The sequence below is a fragment of the Dermacentor albipictus genome, chromosome 6 (genome assembly GCF_038994185.2).
Source record: "Dermacentor albipictus isolate Rhodes 1998 colony chromosome 6, USDA_Dalb.pri_finalv2, whole genome shotgun sequence".
Classification (NCBI taxonomy): domain Eukaryota; kingdom Metazoa; phylum Arthropoda; class Arachnida; order Ixodida; family Ixodidae; genus Dermacentor; species Dermacentor albipictus.
Genome location: NC_091826.1, coordinates 43,734,664 through 43,756,332, shown reverse-complemented (window position 1 = coordinate 43,756,332; position 21,669 = coordinate 43,734,664). Strand labels below are relative to the sequence as shown.

The 21,669-nt window shown below is 45.5% G+C and overlaps 1 protein-coding gene across 8 annotated transcripts in view; it reads left to right on the top strand.

Moving 5' to 3' along the window:
* Window positions 1-21,669, top strand: part of LOC135921984 (sodium- and chloride-dependent glycine transporter 2-like) — a 65,323-nt gene that overhangs the window by 37,124 nt on the left and 6,530 nt on the right. For 7 of the 8 annotated variants that reach the window (XM_070540414.1, XM_065456390.1, XM_070540410.1 and 4 more), the window contains 11 exons: window positions 2,307-2,438; window positions 3,180-3,349; window positions 8,784-8,965; window positions 9,562-9,694; window positions 10,313-10,447; window positions 13,056-13,159; window positions 14,125-14,249; window positions 15,807-15,952; window positions 17,265-17,393; window positions 18,355-18,454; window positions 21,015-21,115. In XM_070540414.1, coding sequence (XP_070396515.1) covers window positions 2,307-2,438; window positions 3,180-3,349; window positions 8,784-8,965; window positions 9,562-9,694; window positions 10,313-10,447; window positions 13,056-13,159; window positions 14,125-14,249; window positions 15,807-15,952; window positions 17,265-17,393; window positions 18,355-18,454; window positions 21,015-21,115 — 1,457 coding nt within the window. The remainder of the gene's footprint in view (window positions 1-2,306; window positions 2,439-3,179; window positions 3,350-8,783; window positions 8,966-9,561; window positions 9,695-10,312; window positions 10,448-13,055; window positions 13,160-14,124; window positions 14,250-15,806; window positions 15,953-17,264; window positions 17,394-18,354; window positions 18,455-21,014; window positions 21,116-21,669) is intronic. The other variant, XM_070540415.1, reaches the window with a different exon arrangement.

Below are 21,669 nucleotides of genomic sequence, written 5' to 3'. Positions count from 1 at the left end.
GTTAGGTATTCTGTTGACATTCTGTGTTCTGCGCTAGTTGGCATATCAGATGTAATAAAAAGCAAGTCAAATGAAGCATGGCCAAACTATATTTTCAGAGCTATTAAGCCTTAACTACTACTGGCCGATCTTAATGAAATTTGATTTTATTGAAATAGTGACTGTTGCAAGGAAAAGTTTTATAAACAGCTTGAATTGCTTTTAAAAATTTTGTTGTTAATTAGTAAGTTTGAAGAAAGAATAGAAGCACGAAGGTTACAAATTCGAGGCTCTGCGCCAAGTACAGATGTCGCAGTTCTGTAAGCTGCATCATTAAGACCATACAACACCGAGGAATTTTATATAATAATTTATAGGTTACGTGAACTTGTTACATTGTTTAGAGGGGCCTTGTAAAATTCCTACTCACATATAAGTGGTCTACTTTAGAAGCATGCATAATACACAAATTCATACACCAACCACGTAAGCTTCAGATGTACGATCAGGTGCCATTTACATGATTACGATAACGCTTTCCAATGCCGAGTCACAGAGTTGTAAGCTTAATAGTCTTGCTTTCTGAAAAATTTTCGATCTGCAACAATATTTTATAAAATATTGACGGCGGAAACCATGAAATTGCTACCAACAGTCACTAGATTTGAACTTTTTCTATTTTAAGTTCAACAAAGCCTCATCAAATTTGGTGATGTGTTGCTTAGAAATACGATTTCTCCTCTTCCATGCATCTTAAATAGAAGGCCCCGAGCTAAAGCTTCCGCGTAAGATAAGATAGAACAATTTTGGAACGAATAGATGGAATAGAACGAATAGAACGCCGTCAAACGCGCGAAGTTTCCCTTGCGTTTTCATGTGTTCCAGAAAACTTCTCTTTCTCTCCACTTTCCACGCTTTCCTCCTCGTTTTTAGAGAGGATTAGCAAATAGGACAGGTTTTCTCATTACCTTGTTATCTACCTTTCTTTACATATTCACTCTTCACGTCGCACTGACTTATTCCATATGCGAACAACTGAGTAGGCACCGATGCGTTATGCCTTGTGAAAAGCTTCCAAAAATCGCATAATACTTTTATCTAAACGCAAGAAGAATGCTAAAAATGACGTCCAGTCGCCTTGCATCAGAAATATATGCCTTTATGATATGCCACAATAACGCCACGAGATCCTGCGACAAAATGAAACTCATGAGACACTATGCCACAAGCCGTGGCCTCGAGGCAGCCAAGTTTGCTGTTAATGTTTTGGCATGGCGTGAGGGTCATCACTACTCGTGTTTGGGCTTGTTGGTTCGTAGTTCTCTTGGTGTGGTTGGGCGAGAAAATACTTGTAGTGGGAACAGGACATAAAGAGACGCTCTTTCCTGTTCTTTTCTTGCCTCATAACTTTTTTCGCATCCAGTCGCGTCAGAACAAGAATGCGTTAGAGGTTCAGTCAAAATGGCGTCAAAGATGTTGCACAGACAGGCATGTGAGATCTATCTAGGCGTTGTCTTTTCGTCGGGATATTACGCTAACAGTTACGTAGCTTATCGTGCAACAGTTTCGCAGCCAGATCACGCTGTTCGCTGTACAAGATGGGATACCTGAAATAAGATCCTGCTCTACACATGTATCGAATACAAAACTCGGTGGAAAGCCAGAACGAGACAGTGAATCACTGGAAGACGGATACTAAGTGGGGCCAGCAGTGATCGGTTTCCACGTACGATAGCTAATTCTTACGTGCGCTGAAAAGTTCTTTATCAAACTGGTCCTGTTGGTGTCGTGAAAAAGCTGTACAATCTCCACATATTCACTTCTTCTAGCGAGAAACGCAATATTCAGCCGGAGACGAAAGTTTTGCGCGTTCCTACTGTAAATGACGACCCTGGTTCACGCATGCTTCATTGGAACTAAACGTCGGATATAGTGGCAGCGAGTTGCGCGTTTCATTGCACCACGCCTCTGAAACTCAACAAAGCACGCCTCCTCGAGCACTGGGCGTGCGGAAAGTTCGAAGACAGCTCGCCCTCACTGTCGGCTCCGGCTATTCGCCGTCGCGCCTGCACCAAGTCACGTGTCCTCCAACACGTGACGCGCGGGCCGCGCATGCGTAGTCGCAATTGGGACAGCGCGACCGCGGTGACGATGCTTCTGGAGCGCCCGCACGATTTATTTGCCACAGCAAGGAGTATACCTTAGTATTCGAAACTGATCTAACTGCCACGCATTATTGACCCTTAAAATCTTGTCAGTCCTCATAACAACTCTGTCTTGTGCCGTTTGGTTTCCCAACTGCGTGTGTATTCTTGACGCTTATGCAGCTGCGTTCCTGGTCCCGTACTTGCTCCTGCTCATGGTGCTAGGACGTCCCATGTACTTCTTGGAGCTCATATTGGGACAGTTCTCCAGCTCCTCCACCATTAAGTCCTTCGCCTGCCTGCCGCTCGCTCAGTGTAAGGACAAGACGGTCTTTTCAACGCGCGCTCCTCAAGAGACGCTTTACTTCAACAGCATCCATCTAACTGAATGAGAACAGAGGAATTTGTTTGGTCTATGTTGACTACAAGAAAATCTTGAAGGTTCGTTTAATTTAAAAAAAAGGAAAAAATTCACCAACTTTAAGCAGTAGCTTGTTTTTTTACCGCAGAAACTTTTTCGTCAAGGTTTCCCACAGCCTTCTGTTGCACGGATGGAGCAGAAGTCGCGTCATCGCTTAGCATGGCAACACCTAGCCTACCCGCGTCAGGCCGAATATACCCGTTTGTAACGCATTTTTCTTCCTGCACCGGAAGTGACTGGTGATGTTGTTTGCTTCCCTCGTTTTTTGTTTCTTTGTGATTTACCAAAGTTAATTCAGAGTAACTTGAACTAGTCTCACGATGTAAAGGGCATATTTGTACCAACAGAATTCAGAAACAAAAATGCTTCCAGGAATGTAAACCTACTAGGAAAACTAAGCGCCCTATGGGCTTTGTAATAGTAAAGAATTTCTGCCACGTTTAGGTGTTACCCCGGCTGACTTTGTTTACAGTTGCTCACATTAAAATAAATAGGGGCAATCGCTGTAGTTTGTAGGGTGATAGACAAACAGAGACGGACTGTTCGATCGTGGACATTCGCCTGAGCCATGTAAGAAAATACGTCGAGCACCGGCTGGCACCACCGAAAAAACAAAAGCTCTGGATTTTGCGCAGGTCTTCCCATGGTGATGATGTACGCCGTGTTCCTCACCAGCATCTACTACAACGTGATTTCGTGCTACACGCTCACCTACGTGTACTACTCTTTGTGGCAAGTGCTCCCCTGGTCGCAGTGCAACCCAGAATGGACCAACAAGTACTGTTTCGTTCAAGGATCGAAATTTGTGAGTAACGCTATTCGTTAGCCCATTGCTCACAGGGTCAGTGACTCGACCAGTAGCACCGATGGCCCACACCGAACCCCTAGCTGTGTACGCTGACGGCTGCCAATGGAGCCGGCAAGCTCTGGTACTGGTCACACGTGATGAGTGCTGGTACTGGCACTGGTCACACATGATGATAGGGCCCGCGCATGGTCCGGTGCGCCCTCGCGATCCGAAAGAATATTCGGCACAGTGCGGGTTTCGGGCCGTGTTGGCATTTTGGAGCCAATCGGGGTGGGCGTAGATTGAATGCAGTTTATTCGTTATTATGTCACATGGTTCCAGGGGCGCAAAGAAAAACGCGACAAAAAGGGCGAATTGACAGATATCTTGGCTCCTTCAATCTTATGATTTCAGCAATTTTTTTACTTATATAAACCGTAATAAAAAGAAAGCATGGCACTTATACTCCGAAATTTATCGCATCTACGTTAAGAAATGAGAACACAAAAAGGAGAACTGCAAATGAGAAGGGATAAAAAAATCCTTCATTTGTCTCATCCGTTTCTTGAGTTGCCAATGATTAGTAGGGTCAACGAAAATTGCAGACGTATGGTTAGTGAAACAAAAATTTCACAAGAATACGTATAACAGTCCTCTATATAAAACTGCATTTAAATCAAGACGCTCACGTAGCAAGAGTTTATTCAATAATGTAGGTAGCCACAGACAAAGCCTACCATAGTTAGTCGTGCAGCGAAGTGCGTGCTTGTTTTCGAATTTTCGGGTATTATTTTTGACGGCATTGCTTCCTAGTCAAGCAAGCGTTCCTAGTGAAATGTCGTTGTTACATCTACTGAATTTGCAGTAACGACAGAGCTGGAAATTGTACATTGACTCTGTCGTAATAGTCGCGGTTTTCTGAACCAATATTGCTGTGTGAGTTAAATATGTTTCCTCATAACCTAATCGAATTATAGACTCCTGAAGTACTAGCACTTTAGCAATATTAACATGACTTGTTCCCCAGACGACGCCAGCGTGAGTGAAGGTTCAGCAGAACAACAACTTATAAAGCATTGTATTTACTGATATCGAGGAAGCACAGCAATGACGCCGCGCATAAGGACAACAGTTTGCGGACGTTCTTTTAGCTAATTTTTTTACATGCGCATTCCAGGTCAGATCCATGAAAAATATCAGCGCCTAGAGTTTTAACGGACTATGTGACCTCAATTCTTGACTAACGTGAAATCGGGGAGGCACTTCAATGTATGTATTCCCTTGGTGAAACGACTCGGTTTTACTCTTACTGACATTTAGAGTGAGCGTGTCTTTAAACGCGCCCCTTTAAACCAACTTTGAAGAGACCCCGAACCACCCTTCGGGCCTGGTGAAATAACATAGTCTGCGGGTAGCATACGCTGTTCTCAACGTCTCAGCCAAGTTTTGCTGTCGTACGTGGCGCATGAAGCAGAGCGCGAAGTCACCTTTGAAACGCTTTCTTTTCGCCAGACGCCTGATCCTCACTCTCTTTTGGACGCTTTATTTCGTAATAAATTGGATTCTCATACGCTATTTGTATTGCAGTACTGCTATTGGTTGGACTGCTATTGGTAGCTGTGGTCGACTGCGCTGCGTAGATACCGCGGCCGCCGCGGGGTGTCGCCACGAGTCCACTGGCTAAGCGTACTGCGCCTCGCTGATGACAACCGCGTTTGTCTTACGTTTAGCGCGTCGTAGGCACCAAAATCGGTATCCGTGGCGTCTACGTGAACATCCGAAATGAAATTTGAACTGCGCGCCACAGTGACATTTGCGTGGCGAAGCGCTGTGGGTATGCCCCACTCCGGCTGCAGCCCTTGCAGTGCAAGGCTTTGAAGAAGGAACGGGAGCACAGCGGAGGCCCTGTTTGATTACCAATAACTCCGCGCCTGCTGAACGCATTCAAGTGCTTCTGGCGGCAAAGTATTGCTGAAATAGCTTATTTTCGCCTCAAGTGATTTTTTCCACTTCGATAAAAAGTGGTTCAGGGCCCCTTTAATGTTGTTGGCTCTGTTAGATAGCTCATTTAGTTGCACTGTGAGTAAATTAGAAATGACCAGATGGAGAATTCGGCAATATGGCGCAATTCAACATTGTTGAGAATAACGCTCCGAGTCACAGATGACTCCAACGAATAGGGATGTGGAAGCCCATGGAAACCGTACCTTATACCAACATGTCACCTGAAAGCTGATCTCCAAACGCTTGCAAGATCTTTGAAATGTGGTCTTTAGTGGAAGACTTTACGAAGATCACCCAGTTAGGCAGAGCGTGTTCAAAGTATGAAACTTTGAGAAAGCTATTTCTTGGTTGGACTCGCAGCCGGCCATATTATCATAGGTGCATGGACGTTATCGTAATTAAAGGCTTTATGACCCTATCACACATTATGTGCGGTACTCGACATTGTGTAGAGAAGTTTGAGGCCGGTCCTGCAAATTTCCGCCTCATTCACTAACGACAACTGTGTTCGGTTGCCTTTCTATTTTTTTTTGCTTTGGCCTCTGTTGCGGTGTTTAAAGCTGTTTAAGAGGTTGTGCCGGCCAGCCGAACCGAACACTGTTCACTTCTTTACATCATGTTTTCTGCTTGTGGCCATCACTTGAAGATCGTGGGCTCACTCAGTGCTCCACGAACTTGGTTGGGAATGACGCTACCACGAATCACCTGCAAGTATACGTGTGACAGGAAGTGTCGAGCACGAACAAGACACGCTTGAGCCCGATGTATTTGAAATACCTGAAGGTTTGAAGCTTTTAATAGCACAGACGGTATCGACAATAGAGTCGGGACAGCGCGGGTAGGTATACAATCCGTGCTGTCCCGATCTCTTTGTACAAAGAACTGTGCGTCCAGTATGAAAAAACTTTCATTGACTGCGTCTAGAAAGACACTGTGTTCAGGAATACATTTATGCGTTGCATATTGCAATCACTCAGTTCAGCCCTTGGGCGCGGCCGGGCAGCCACCATTGACCTTTAGCGCAACCACGTGACGTGACGTCACGACAGCCGGAGGAAAAGCTGGGCCCCAACTCGCGCGGTCGCGCGCGGCCGCAGCCACCACCTGACTCCCGCTCCTCCCCCTAGGGGCGCTGCGCCGGCGCGTGACGTGTTTGACGTGACGTGGCACGTGACGTGTTTTCATTGTTTAACCTAGGTAGAATATTAGGCAGTATAGTAGCAAGAGCTTGGTGGCGCAACCCACCACCCCGTTCCAAAGGGGACGCTCATAACATCCATCCATCCATCCCACGTCACGGAGGAAAAGCTGGGCCCCAACTCGCGCGGTCGCGCGCGGCCGCAGCCACCACCTGACTCCCGCTCCTCCCGCCAGGGGCGCTGCGCGCAATATGCAACGCATTCTTGGCTTAACCAAGCTAAGCCTGGCCATTTTTTTATAACATCAACCAGAATGCTTGAAGTTCTGCCCCTACACACGTTTCGCGTCGCTACTGACCGCGAATGCTGGCGCCTTCAACGGGGCTCGGTATGATGCGCACACGGCTGCGCCTAAGGCGCCAAACGTAGAAGTGACAGCTCAGGGAATGCGCAAAAGAACTTCCCAAGAAACATATGTTCAGACACTCGTGTGCCTGCACGACCATTGCAAGTACCATCAATAATTTGCCTCGAGAAGCATATGGTATGCAGATCTGAGCATGCAATATATTGCCTGGACTGTTTGAAGCGCTCGGACGCGTGTTCCGTATTGTATGAAAACTTCTTCACTACACGCCTCTGAAAGTATCCATTTTTAAGTATGACCTGTTCTACAATTTAAAGGCGTACGTCGCAGGAGAAGTAGTTTGCCAATATTACCCTTGACTGAAAGAGCTGGAGCAGCAATGAAGGTATAGTAATGCGAAAATGTGTTGCGGAACCGGGTCAACCGCGGTGTTTATACGATGTAGACTGTGGTCTCACTGAGAAAGACTGCGCCCAAACCGATATACGTAGGTGCCCGATCATATCTGTGACCTAAGTTGACGTGCTACGTGGCGCTTGTAGTTGAAAGGTTGATTCACATTTCTCCGCTGTGGCCATGAGGGGTGCTTGCTAAGGCTCCCAGGGCTAATTTTGTACGCATAACTAAACAGGAAAAAATGGAGAGGAGGAGGACTTCCGCGGCGGTTTCGTGTTAGTAAAGCCCCGGACGTCTAATGCGGATGATGCGGTTCGGCTGCTGCCTGCGGAAAGTTGCGTTTCGTCCACTCTCATTTACCTTTTTCTTACTACTTCTATTCTTCAATTAAACCTAAGTGTTAGTTCCCGCTATGTTTTCGCTATCTTCATTGTTTGTTGCTTCGATGTGGTTGTAACAAAAGAATGGGGCAGACACAAGCAAAAGTGATTACGCAGACCACACTAATCAAATGGACTATACTATCAATACTTCCGGAGTATACTGTTGAAGTTGACAGCGGTGCTTCATCATGGCTGCACGAACAATCATCAGTGTGTTTTAGCACGTGGTATTGAGTCTCCTGAGCGCGTCCGGGCCATCGTGGCATGCCTCTCTGTGTTGCTGAACAATCCCGTGGATTTTGTCACGTGGTTTGGGTGCGACGCAGAAACTAGCCATAGCACATCTGATTTTACGGCTAGAGTATAGCCTAGGTATTCCTAGGTAGATATAGCCTAGATGGGGAAAACTAACACGCCAATGTCATTCGTTTCGTTACATTACCTGCTGAATACACTCCCACATGCGCATATACATAACAGCACCCACAGCACAACAGAGGAGGGACATTATTACAAAAAAATATTGGAGTTGTAACACTTAATTAGCTTTCTACAATGATAACAAAAGCCACCCTTGCCTTGAGAGAGACAAAAAAACGCGAAAACAAAAGCCAAGGTGAGACGCCGCAGGGAAGTTTACGCACCAGCTTGCCGGGCCGTGACGTCACAGATACTGATGGTGTCTGCGCGGAGATAGATAGGTTTTCATCAATGAAGTTGGACTACGCTGCTTTATATAGAGTTTCAGGCAGAAATAGGCAAGTTTTATGAACGTTTACTTTGCCACAACTGTCCAAGGCGGAAAAAGACGCATTCAAATCGGCTACGTCTACCTTGACGTCAGAGCGCTGGGGTTTTGGTGCAAAGTTAAAGAAATACACCTTTAGGCTTCGTTTTGTGTTTTGACAATGTATATTATACCGGGAAATAACGAGCATAAATTTTTGAAAGAAAAATGTGCTTCATCAGTTTACATTTCCTTATTGTTTTAGGGCAGGGTTCGCTTAACCATGTAGTAAAGGTAGACAATATTTCACCAGCAGCATAGCGCAGCACATCAGTCTGGAAACTATCCCTTGACTTTCACAATTTCCTGCCTTCTTCTTCTGCTGAATTCCCTCCGCCCACTTCTCTCTCTTTCTCTGTCTCTCTTTCAAATTCAGGTGTCCTGTAAGGAAGCCAACGAATCCCTCCTATTGCTTTTCCGGCGCATAAACTCGACCGAAAAAGACGCCGTCGCCATCAGAAACGGTTCCACGGTCTACATGGTGCCTCGAGACGAGTTCGAGTCGAGGTACAACGGATGCAAGGACGCCAACGAGACGTCCACGGAGCAGTTCTTTTAGTGAGCGCGCTCGACTCTCCCTTGAACACCGGGCAGCTCGCGCCGCCCACACGTGATCAAGCGCAACTTTCCCTAACGCAAAAAACAAAACAAAAACAAAACAACGCAGGAATGAAATTGGCAAACTCCTAGCGTTTAAAGTAGCCGCTTCACGAATGTTTTGCTTCGCATAGATTGTAGGATTACGATATCGACGCGCGAGCTTGGCCCACGCTTATATTGTTAGCTCTCCAGAGACGAATGGTGCGTTTTGTTTGCAAAAGCGACGAAGCCAAGTCGACGGTCACGGTCCTTCTGCTGTGGGTCTCGTCTCTTGCACCGACGAAGTGCGATGCTGCCAACGGCGCTTCCGAGGTTCCCAATGAACGCAGATTTGTGATACGTCTAGTATCTGCTAAGGCGCTCCTGCGGCGCATCAATTCACTCGCTTGGTGTTCATCGGGCCCATGCTGTCTCGGGGTGTTGTTTTTGAACACCCTGCGAGAAGCTCTAGTGCAACGCTAAGTATTCCTATCGCGTCCAATGCTACGACTCCGCCTTTAAGCGAAACGACCCATTTTTGAATCTGTTCGTAATTTTTTTTTTATGCACCGCAGCAAGCGATTCCTGGGCCTTACGTCAGGAATCGATGAACTGGGTGGTGTCCAGACCGACATATTCCTCGCGCTCCTTGTGGCCTGGGTTATTGTCTTCCTTGCCGTTTCCAGAGGAATCCGGTCCTCCGGAAAGGTGCGCCAACTCGCCTGTTCTAAAGTCGTAACCGTTCATGAACGAGCGAATCCGAGGGCAGCAAATCTCGTACATGAACGCCCAGGACCATTCTCAGTGTCAGCATGATATTTACATAACTAGACGGCTTTATGCCCCGCATAAATATGACTCTCCCTGGTCTTTCAGAAGCGTTTATGCGTCGTATCACGCTGAGGTTATTGTGTCTGTGCCGTATCTATGGAGCCTACTGACTATAATGCGCCCCGCCTGCATTCGGTGGCACTGAAAAAATGGTCTTTCAAATAATCTGTGGCCATATTTCAGACATTTGTGATCGTGGAGCCTGTGAAAGTTAATGCTGCGTACGAAACGTTAAAGGGTAGGCAGTTCACACGATAACTTTTCGTTGGTTTCAAAACAAAAAAAAAACTTCAGTGGCAATACTTTCTTTATATTTATTTCCCTTTTTGCGATCCAGATGCACGCAACGTAAAATTCTAGCTTTTAAGAGAAAAAAATTCTAACCAGAAAGGGTTACCTAACCCACGAATGGGGTGCTTTTAATTAAGCATGTTCTATTTGACTTCAAGGGTATTTCAATGTAGAGTTTGGTGGCTTCTTTGTTTCTCGCCGCAGGTGGCCTTCGTGACTGTTCTTGTGCCTTTCGTCATGATGGTGGCCCTGCTCATTCGGGGTGCGACTCTCACCGGAGTCGGCTTTGGTACCGCCTACTACCTGCTCCCCAAATGGCGGCGGCTTCTCGAGTACAAGGTTAAAAGAGGGGCACTGTTGCAGTTCACGCTCTTTCTAGATCTTCGTCTTCTTATTTTGATATAAAAAAAATCTGTGGGTTGACTAATGCTCGTTTGCTTATGCAGGACGGTGGCATGAGAGTTGACACTGGGAAAGAAAGCCTAGTTATTGGGCCTAGTTATTGCAGATTCGTTGTGGTGTAGTGAGCGCCAAAGAGAACATACAGCAGAAGCGTACGGAGTACTGCATCTTCAAGAACTCGGATGGCTGCGTTGCTCGACTGTTGCTTTGTACGCGAACAGATAAAACCTTGCGGAAGGCAAATTATTTGTGCTTTTGGGCATCCATGAGGACTATTATGAATAGTTTGTTTGTGTAGTTTTAATAAGTTTTCAGTTGCAATGGGCACGCTTGTCCATCCCATTCTCTCCTGTGTTCTCCTGGCACCCGTTACAGAACGACGGATCATTGCACAGTTCTGTAAAAAATGCATGGACACCGATCACATAAAGCAGGCGATTAAAAGAGGACAACATACTTTTCTACGCCTGCACATAACCGATTTTATCGGTGAATATACAGTGACGCTGCCTTTTTGTAGAGCGACCGATGACGCAATAAGAAAAAAGTAAGATGATAGGGGTAATGCAGCTATCTACCTCTGTTAACAAAATCAGTGTCTTAAATGTCTCGCGTGCGGAGAGAAAGCAACAATAACGTACGCGAGTGAAATTTTGGCATTTCATTCAATATCACCACATCTGACATGTGTTCTTTCGTGTGTGCGAGAAGTCGGAGCCGTATCAATTGCTGGCGCATCTGTACCATTACATTTGTGTACTTTTTCCAGAAACGGCGCAATATCCATAATCCCTTCTTCCTGTGTGACGATTAGCCAGAAGTGTATATTTATGAAACGCGCTAAGTTTTTTTATTTTCTGTGATGTATATGCGATGTTTGCAGAAAACTATAAATGTGAACGCGTGAATCACGCTTTGTAATAACTGGCGGCTTCGGGGGATATGCCATGCAATCCACAAGATATTTTTAAAATGTCCAGCTTTCGGTAAACATCGCTTTCGCGTTTGCTATATTGAAATGCACACATTAAAGCAACAATTCCAAGTATGTGCACAAAATATAGCTTCTGCTACTCAAGCTTCCTTGTTTATTCACACAATTATGCACGGTTTAAATGCCTAGAACGAAAAGCGAGCAGCCATTTTATCATCCGAACGTGTCACCTTAATATAAAAACCATGAACCAAAAAAAACATCGTAAATAAAGTTCTCAATAGAAAAAAATTTATACCAAAGATGCGACAATCGTGACGAAAAACGATCTTCCTTGGAGCCTGTTGTCGGAGCACTATTAGAAAATGCTTCAAATTCGAAACAACATATGATGCCCGTAATCTAAGTTCTTTGAACCAGCTATTGCGTCCTGAACCCTTAATTTGTTATAATGCACCAGGATTAGCACTTGTCAAAATGATGTTCACTGTGTGAACCACTTAGTATTGTCACGTTGCACTGACGGTGAAGAAAGCAGCCAAACTGGGAAAGATGAAACTAGCGTTTTATTGGGCGAACTTGTGGCCCTCAGAAACAGGCTACACTCAAAGAATGGCGACAGCGGCGAAGACAGTGGGCGATCGTCGAAAAATCTGATCGGCGGGTCAAGCGCGTCGGCTTTTATACATCAGTCGTCGAATGTTCCAGTGTAATCGCTGCGACCTGCGTGCCTTCCATAAAGCTCTACATTATTGGCGTCGCGCACACATGCAATCAGATTACGCAAGGTTCGGTCATAGCGGATGGAATCATTGATAACGTTCCAGAAACTTCCGATGCATGCAGGCGCGTCCTGCGCTGTGCGATAACATTTGTTAGGCGGTGAAACGTGTCGCCCAATAAAGACAAACAAGTACACGTCAGTATTCAAACACTTTCAACATTTCTCATTCTTTTAACCTTCAAAATCCTTCAACAATTTGACTGTGTTTGTAATTTGTCACTAACGTGACGAGCTGTACGTGTCAAGTCATCTAGCACAAACAACTAAACAGAGAAGACGCCGTAGCATGGCGACAGCTACAAACGGGAACATTCCCGTACCGAAACATGCTAAGCAAAATCTACCCCACGCAGTACGACAGGAAGTGCCCGTGGTGTGGATACAAATCGACCCTATACCATACCACATGTGCTTGCCAGAAAACAGATGAGCTAGCCATAGCAGAAAACCCGAGTGCGGAACAGTGCGAGAGGATGCTATCCAGCGACATCCTGAAAGTCCAACAAGGACTAGTAAGGCGTGCACGCAGGGGAGCTACCTTCAGCGGAGCCCTGGACTAGGGGAACCGACCCCGGAGAGAAGATGGAAGGCTCCATCTGAAGCCGCAAAAACCACTGTAAAATAGAGCAAATAAACGTTTTTCATCATCATCATCATCATATATTGCAAGAATAAGCCTGTTTTAATGTGCTTACAACTGTGCCAAAAGAACACATTTCAGCTTAATTCTACTCACTAAGTTATTGTACGCACCTTAATACGGTTTTTCTAAGCCCTAAGACTTAAACGCTCCTTGAAAGATTCTGTTCTCTCATTTACACCTGCAGGTATGGCAGAAAGCCGCCGAGCAAGTCTTGATTTCTTTGGGAGTGGCTCAAGGCATGGTAATCACGATGGGAAGCTACAACGAATTCTCGAACAACGCTAACATGTGAGCAACATCAGCAATGTTACTTTTGCTAATCAACGTTTTAGAATAACGCCCGCCTGAAAAACAATATGAAATAGTCCTTCAAACTTATAACTTGAAGAGTTTTTTTATACGGACTTTCTTATTCAAAGAATAAAAACGTGCTGTCTATGCGAGTTCGTGAATTGGTGCTGAATGAAGGACACTGCAGTAGGGCGATGATGGAGAAGCAACTTGTGCCATGATATGAAATAAGCTTCAAAGGGAGAGGACAGAGAAGCTTATGGAAGACAAATTTTATTGGAGATAACTGCAAGATGCCTCCGTTCTGCAAAGCACCGAAATTTTGGCGATATGACCGTGTCGTATCCACGAATATCCGAAATGGATAAGCCAAGGCAGGTGATCGTACTTGATAAACCTGCGAACACAGTGGAATCTTAATGCAAATCTATAGGCCTTTTTCGCCAACTCGTTTCAGTTTGCGCAGCGGATACGAGATGGCGCTTTTCGCGTGTCCTGCCATTTCTTGCCGCAAGACCCGGGGTGTCGCCTGAGCAGGGGCCGTGTGAATTGCAAAAACGCTCTTTTCCGGTGGAGCCAGCAATGCCATCGCCTAGATAGTCTCGCTATCGCGTTCCGATATCGCTTGGTCGGGGTGCATGGCAATTGTACCCCTGCGGATTCGCCGGCCACGCGTGGCCGGGAAGGCTTTGTAGACCATGGAGCCAGCTTCTGAGCCAAGTTATCGGATGTTTTCCATGAAACAGGGTAATCTAAGTGGTGTGGCACATACCTAGGGGCACATACCCAGTCAACGCGGGTTGCGTGAATTAGGTCATGTACGGGCAGACATACGTACGGCAAGGAAACAAGTTGAGCTGCCAGTGAATGCTAATCGCATGAAAACAATCCCTGCTTTAATGGTCGTTGGGGCATTGCTACTCCCGTGGTACGCATCTCTGCTTTTGTACATGTGTGTGCAGAGACGTTTACGTAATCGCGGTCATCGACGTCGTCGTCAGCCTCGTGGGCGGTCTCGTGGTGTTCACGGTGTTGGGCAGCATGGCGTTCAGACTACGGGTCTCCATGATGGACGTCCTTAGGATAGGTGAGCCGTGGCTAACCTGCGTTCTTCGCTCATCAGTAGACAAATGTGACGACGACGCTTTTCTGGCCAATTGCTGCCGAGAAGCAGGCTAATAGTAATGGTCCTAACACAGCCTATTCAAAGGAAATCACTGTAGCAAGACATCCTGAGCTTTGTTCTTACGTTTCCATTTTCACTCTCTCCCCATTCCGTATTTCGTACTCTCACGAACCTCATTGATATCAAGATGATGGCTCAGGAAAGGCGGATCAATGTTCAATAGAAGCAAGGATATGAAGACGCACTCTAACGTTGCCAAGCTACTAAAAGACTGGTACAATATTCGATTATGAGATGTACGGTCCTCCGTCGTATGTCCTCGTCGGCCACGGTGTTAATGTTCGTGTGGTAATCCAGCCAATCAGAGAAGCGTAATAAGTAGGCTTCTACTTTTTCAATTTAGGGCTATGGTATTCCACAGAAATATTCTTATTGCATCCCAAATCAACCCATTCAGTCATTTTCATCGCGGTATGTCCTGCGTAATTATTATTTAGCGCACCATTTACGACAAGCCCCGGCTATTTTTTCACGAGCGTCTCGAAGCCAGAGGTGCCAAAGTAATTTGAAGGAAATGACAACCTTCACTGTCTAAACCGGCAAGCGTCGTGGAAGTGACAAGCTTTTGGTATTGGCACCTATTATTGTGAGCTGTTCGTTCCGCGGGGTGATCGCGGCTTATCGCAATGATCACATGGTTGCCGATCGAGTCAGACAATGAACGAACTTGGTTCCTTCAAATTGCTTTGGGAGGTGTGTAGTTGTGAAAAGAGGGCGCACAATTAAACTGAACCTTTTATATTTCGCGAGCTACGAGTAAAGCACAATTACGCAGGACAGAGCACGATGAAAAACGAATGAATTGGTTGCTTTAGGAAGCAATAGAAGCTTCCCAAGCTATAGTCATGCTCTAAACAAAAAAATAAAATAAAAGTTCGTTCATTATAATTTTCCACTTATCTGGATAATAAACGAACATTACCTATCCTGGTGGCGGACGGAGATTGATTACGGAACACCGCAGGGCACGGAAACGTAAATTGGACCAGATTTTCCCAACAGTTGGGACACCCTGCATGCATGCACGTGCAATGCTGACACGATTTTTTTTTTAATGCACTTCCGTATTTCTCGCTTTGGAAAGATTCCAGGCAATGCAAATACAGGACATTGCCATATCATGAAGAGGAGCTATTTGTTCTTTCACGTGTCAGTGAGTTGCCCTACGCAGAATACAGGAAGAGAAAAAAAGAACATGGATGCAAAACGGCACAAAAGGCAAAATGGAGTATGCACTTCGTTTTCTTTCTTGTTCGGGCTTTCAATCGTGTTGTTTTTGTTGCAACCAGTGTTGCGAGGCTCTTAAAATCGTTACCACACCATTTCAAGGCTGGAATCGTATACTAGAAATTGTGCGGTAATCAATCGCAGCTGTCGCCGTACTAGTGAATTAATAAACTTTTTTTTCAAAGAGGAGTAACCCACTTACACTGGTGGCAACGTCTCCGCCGTTCGCAGGCGACATTCATGCTGACGGCTTGTACACCACAGGACTCGGGTTGGTATTCGTGGCTTACCCGCAGGCCATTTCGACCGTTTCCCAGCCCAAACTTTGGGCGGCTACTTTCTTCGCCATGCTCTTCCTCCTCACTATGGGATCGCAAGTGAGCTTTACACTCATGCTCGTTTCTCACTGAACTGAAAGCTCTGAACAGGTTCCCAAGCATTTTGTGGGCTATTCTGATAGAACATTGCGGTAGCCAGAGGCCTTCACGATACACCAGGCACTGAAAGCCATGCCGCTTAGCTCTCTGTACACTTCTGCGCATTGGGCCACACCTAGTCTTGCTACATTGCCTAAACTTTCTTCGTTCGGCGAGCTTCTTGAGCAAGCCAAGATGTGGCCCACTTCAGACTAGGTGCTGGGTTTGCATTCAGGACCAGACGACGAGTGTTAGACCTTGCACCAACTAAACCAGGTGGGCTGAAGACCTTTCTCACTCAACGCCCAGCATTCTAGTAGGTCGGCGATTTCAGAGCGATCCAGCTCTTGACTTTCCTTCTCCTAACATTTCCCTTCCCTGCTTCCCTAATGCAGGGTAGCCAAGCACGCTTTATCCCAGTTAACCTCATTGCCTTTCATCACTTCTGTGTGTCATCGCCCTCTAAATCACTGCAATAGGTACAAATACCCTGCAACATAACGAACTGCAATATGGGGTAACGATCATCTGTAGACTGCAATCCATAAATAAGGGAGACTAAGAAAGCTTTACCACAGGTTCAAATTGGTGATTTTGTCTCTCAAAGCCTTCGTTGTCATTGTGGACTTAATCGCGGTATTCTTCAGCTACAAGTTGTAGCCGTGTGACTGTCATTCCTCGCCTAGCAGGGCCCACTACCCTTGAATGCGAAAGCTTGAAAACGAAGAAACCTGCAGTCACAGGCCGTGCTCGTTACGCTGTGAGAAGAATGTGCAGCACAGAGAACAGAGAAACTGTATACGTGGCCATGAGGCGCATGGTGGACACATTGGTGGTGAGGGGCTTCTATGTAGCCAAGGGAACACACTAGCATTTAAACATAAATCTCCCATGAAACACATTACTAATGTACTGTATCATAAACGTCGCATCCAACTCTCGCTGCTGTTTGGACTTTATATTCGTTCTCATTCTTCTCAGTTAAACACGTTGTGGGGCTAGTTGGTGAATAGCTTTCAAAAGATGAAGCGCCAACAGTGAAGGCACACTAAGAAGGAACAAAGAGAGGACAAGGCGCCCCGTCCTGTCTTTATTCTTTCTTAGTGTCATGTCATTGTTGGCGCTGCATCTTTTGAAAGCGGTATCCTGGGTGGTGCTCAATGGTCGCTTCGTAGCGATGCGCTACAAATGCTGTTCTGGGAGGACATTACCGGCGTCAATCGCGTGAACGATGACAAGTCGAATAGCAAACGTCCCTCGCGTTTGCGCGCAGATGGCGTTCGTGGAGAGCCTCTTGTCTGCACTGAAGGACCAGTTCGAGAACTTGCACGAGCGTCGCACCACCCTCGCCGCAGTCGCTTGCTGCGTCGGCTTCCTGCTCGGCTTGCCGCTCACTATGCAGGTGATTGCGGGGCAGGGTGGGGTTACAGCACGAAGGACATGCATGCACGTGCGCGCGAACACACACACACACACACACACACACACACACACACACACACACACACACACACACACACACACACACACACACACACACACACGCACGCACGCACACACACACACGCACGCACGCACACGCACACACACACAGACACACACGCACACACACGCACACACACACAGACACACACGCACACACACATACACACACGCACACGCACACGCACACGCACACACGCGCACACACACACACACACACGCACGCACGCACGATCACAAAACGATCACAAAACGATACGATACGATTAAGCATAAAGGATGATCATGACTGTGGACTTTAGGGCACACTCACTCAGACAGAAAACGTAAGGGGGGAGATGCCAATTTTTGTATAGTTGCCCACCTACTGAAGCCTGGAATATAAGACACGTACCAGCAGGTTGCAAATATCGTCGCGGTGAGAAATCGTAATTACAACGAAACCAGGATTCGGTAACAAAATTTGCTATGCATAAAAAAAGTACAGTACTAATTCACGCTATGGTGACCATTTTCTTTAATAATTGTTTTCTTTACCATACTGAACGCGCAAAAAGCAGTGTTTTCGCGATGAGCGCAGCGAAAAGTAACCACATACGAGCGAGCGCCTGTGTAACGAAATGACCTGTATAACGAAGAAATAATTTTGTCCCGGTTATATCACGAGCTGCTAGGTGCGCAACCTTTAAAACGAAGTCACATTTATAACGAAGGATTTCGGAGGCCTCAAGTACCTCGTTATAAGAGCGTTCGACAATAGATACGTAACTAGAAAAAAAAGTAAAGGAAAAAAAGCAGCACTGCTATTTTTCTTGGCGTAACCGAAATATCTTTACGAAATCTTGTAAAGAGATAGGCTCACACTATATTGAAACATGCAGGGAGGGTTCTACATACTCAACGCCATCGACACCGAAGTAGGCGGGAACTTGCTTCGATGGATCGCACTCTTCGAGATTGTCTACATGATTATTGGCTACGGTACGCTTCCTGTATAGTACGTTCTCTTATATTTCCCACTTCTACAGCTCTGAAGAAACTACCTTTGGCGACGCACTGGTGCGCGGATGCATATATCGGTCACGTGCACACTGCCTAGTTCCGAACACAGTACGATAATATGATCATTCTTCTTGCGCTGTCACTACAAAATGAAATTTCAACTTTTTATCAAATGCAACAAAAATCTGTGCTCCTTCTCTTAGTGCAACACTAATGTTTTCAAGCCTTCTAAATATACTGTAGATCCTTTCAAACAGTTGGAAGACGCAGCAGATCCTGCTAAAACCTGGAGAGAGACTAGGCACATAACCGCTTTTCAAGTCGCTTACTTATCTGATACGATCGTAAAAAACTCACTTTTTATTTAAATGCGAGAGTGAGATGATGAGTGCACAGTTTTTTGTTACGTGGATACTGTAACTATCGGATCCTGTCTGTTGTGATGCTTAGTGCGTTTCCTTGCAAAAATACAACGATGTCATACCTACGCTTGACATGCTGCCATGTTAATCACAGGGACCATGTTGACACTTCTTTCTCGTCTTATGTGACGTCACACCGGACATGAAGAGCTATTCACGGAAGTTGTTTTTTTTCTGCGTGTACTGTACTGGCCCAAATGTCGAGCTGTAGTTAGTGCCAAGTTTCTCAGAATCAGGAAGTAACATTATCATCACACCACTTTTTATACAGTTCCACATTCATCTGACTTCCTTTTCGATGTAGGCATTTCACTTAATCGCACTCGAGTTAATATTGAGGAGGATTAAATAGCATGTGCAGCATAACGCACAAGAATGATATGCACCAGGAACTGCTTGTGCCATTGCTTTGGTGAAAATGTATCTAGCGTAGTTGTCATTGACTTGCTAAGACATTTAGCATTTCTGGTTTGAAGATAAAACGCATATTAAAGCGATATTTTTTATTTGTAGTGCAAATGGTACAAAGCGCGCAGTGAAGCTTTTAAAATCTGTGGTCGAACGTGGTTTACAGCTTTCACTACCATTTGTAGCGAAGGCTGGCTCAAGCAAGGAACGTTTTCGTTATGGCTCATAGCGTTTGGGTCGCAGCCTTTCAACTACGTTCTGCGCAACTTACCTGCAGATATTCATTGAAAAGATCATTTTACTTTTCAATTGTATCCACCTTTGGCATTTTTATTTTCTAGTTTACATGAAGCTTCCTTTTTTCTTTCTCTCCTTTTTTTACTTTCAACATTTAAGACAAACCACGGAATCATTGCTTCTGCTTCACTCCATGTTGCTCACGTTCTGGCCGACAGCCTCTTGTCATCTCAACTATATACTGAGTCAGAGTTGGCTAGAGCTGTTCAACTTTTATCAACAACTGGTTGACTATATACGCCTTTTTGGCTGCGCGAGAAAAATGTTTATTTAATACGAGTAGATAGCAGGGGAACCGATTCACGAAAAGCAAGGTTTCGAACCAACAATTATTGGTGCGAGATCATGCTGGCATGCAGTCTCGATTGATGAACGGCAACTTGCCCGCATTCTTGAAAAAAAAAGAAATCATAATTACGCGTTCTGCCCCTAATAATCTATGGCATCAAGTAGTCGAGGAACACTAAAGAAAAACACTTAACAACTTAAGCCTAATTTGAGGAAGTAATCTTATCAAAACTCTATTTTCGCAACTTTTCCGGTATGTCGTTGATTTTTTAAAGAAACAAAAAAGAAATTGAATCGCGAACTATATTTTTTTTAAATTTCGCGCCAGAACTTCCTTACCAGTGCGTCAATGTAACGTCATGTATTGAAAAAAAAACGGGTATTTGGGTTCTTGGGGCGCAATAAAAGCTTTCCAAACGTGCTAAGTCCAGTTATTTGCTTGTTTAAATACAATGTAGTAGGCCACCGCTGTGTCGTCTAGTCGGGAACACCACGTGAACGTCGTGTTCCAGACGGCGCACCAGATGGCACATGCGCAGTGCAGGGCAGGTGTCCACCACCCAAATGCGCTTGCGAAAACGAAACTATGCGTGTCCAACGCATTTATTTTGCCCACGCAGGACGTACCATCATGCATCTCGCACCAGTATGGCAAGACCTCTGCAGACTTTAACTGAAAAATAAATATCGAGCTTACTATGCACCGAATGCGCCGAAACTTTCTCAGCTTGCTGTGGGACGCGTACTGTACCATAAATAAATCTCCCTAATTTGGTGTAATGACCACTTCAAGTTTCTAATGTGGCCTAGTAGTGTCACGCAGGCAATCTACTTCGATAAGCGTACTCGTTAAAATCGGTGCTGGAATGTTAACATTTTAAATCTGGAAGCATGCGTTGCAAATAATCCATTTAGTATAACTCTGACGTGCCCGAAAATTGTAGGTAAGGAATCAGACCATATGAAATAAGATATTGTTATAGTTAATGCACTATAACAAATTTTCCCAGTATACCCGGCATCAGGCACGTATAGTATCGAGATGCCCTAAAACGTAGAAATAGAAGAATTGGCTCACACCTAGGGCATGTGAAATCTTGTCTCTTGCACTCTCTCTGCTGCAGGTATAAATAGGCTGAGCCTGGATGCCGAATTTATGATGGACCGGCCAATGGGATTACCGATAGAAATTTGCTGGAAGTTTTTCTGCCCAATCCTGCTACTGGTGAGTCTACGGAAGGATATTTCCATAGAGGAACCAGCCGCGTATTTCGACTTGTGGAATGACTTCGATTTATGCTAGCACGTGCGTGCGATGTTATCGTGCTTAATTAACTTGCTCCTTTGCGCAGAGATAACAATACGTTTGCCTCTACAAAACTACCCTTGTCTTTATGTGCTCGGCAGAAATCTTCACCGTTCACTTTCTGAACCCACGCATCACACAGTGCAAACTCTAATCGACCACACCTGCGCGAATGATTGAGATATCAAGCTACGATAACGCGGCAAACGTGGCCTCCGTATCACACCAGAGGCAGGGGAGGGTGTTCATAAACTGAAAAGCCGACCGAGCAGACGAGGGAGGTCGAGCCAAAATGAGGTTCGTTCGCGTCTCGAAGTCCCAGCTCACGCTTCACTTGCAAAAAGTTGCAGCACAATACACTCGCTCCGACTGCGAAAGCCGAACTTCAACTCCAAAAAAAAAATTGTTTATGCGGACTGGACCTGAATTAATTTGCGCTCGTGTGAAAAGTCGGGCGTTTGAGTAAGGCGGAA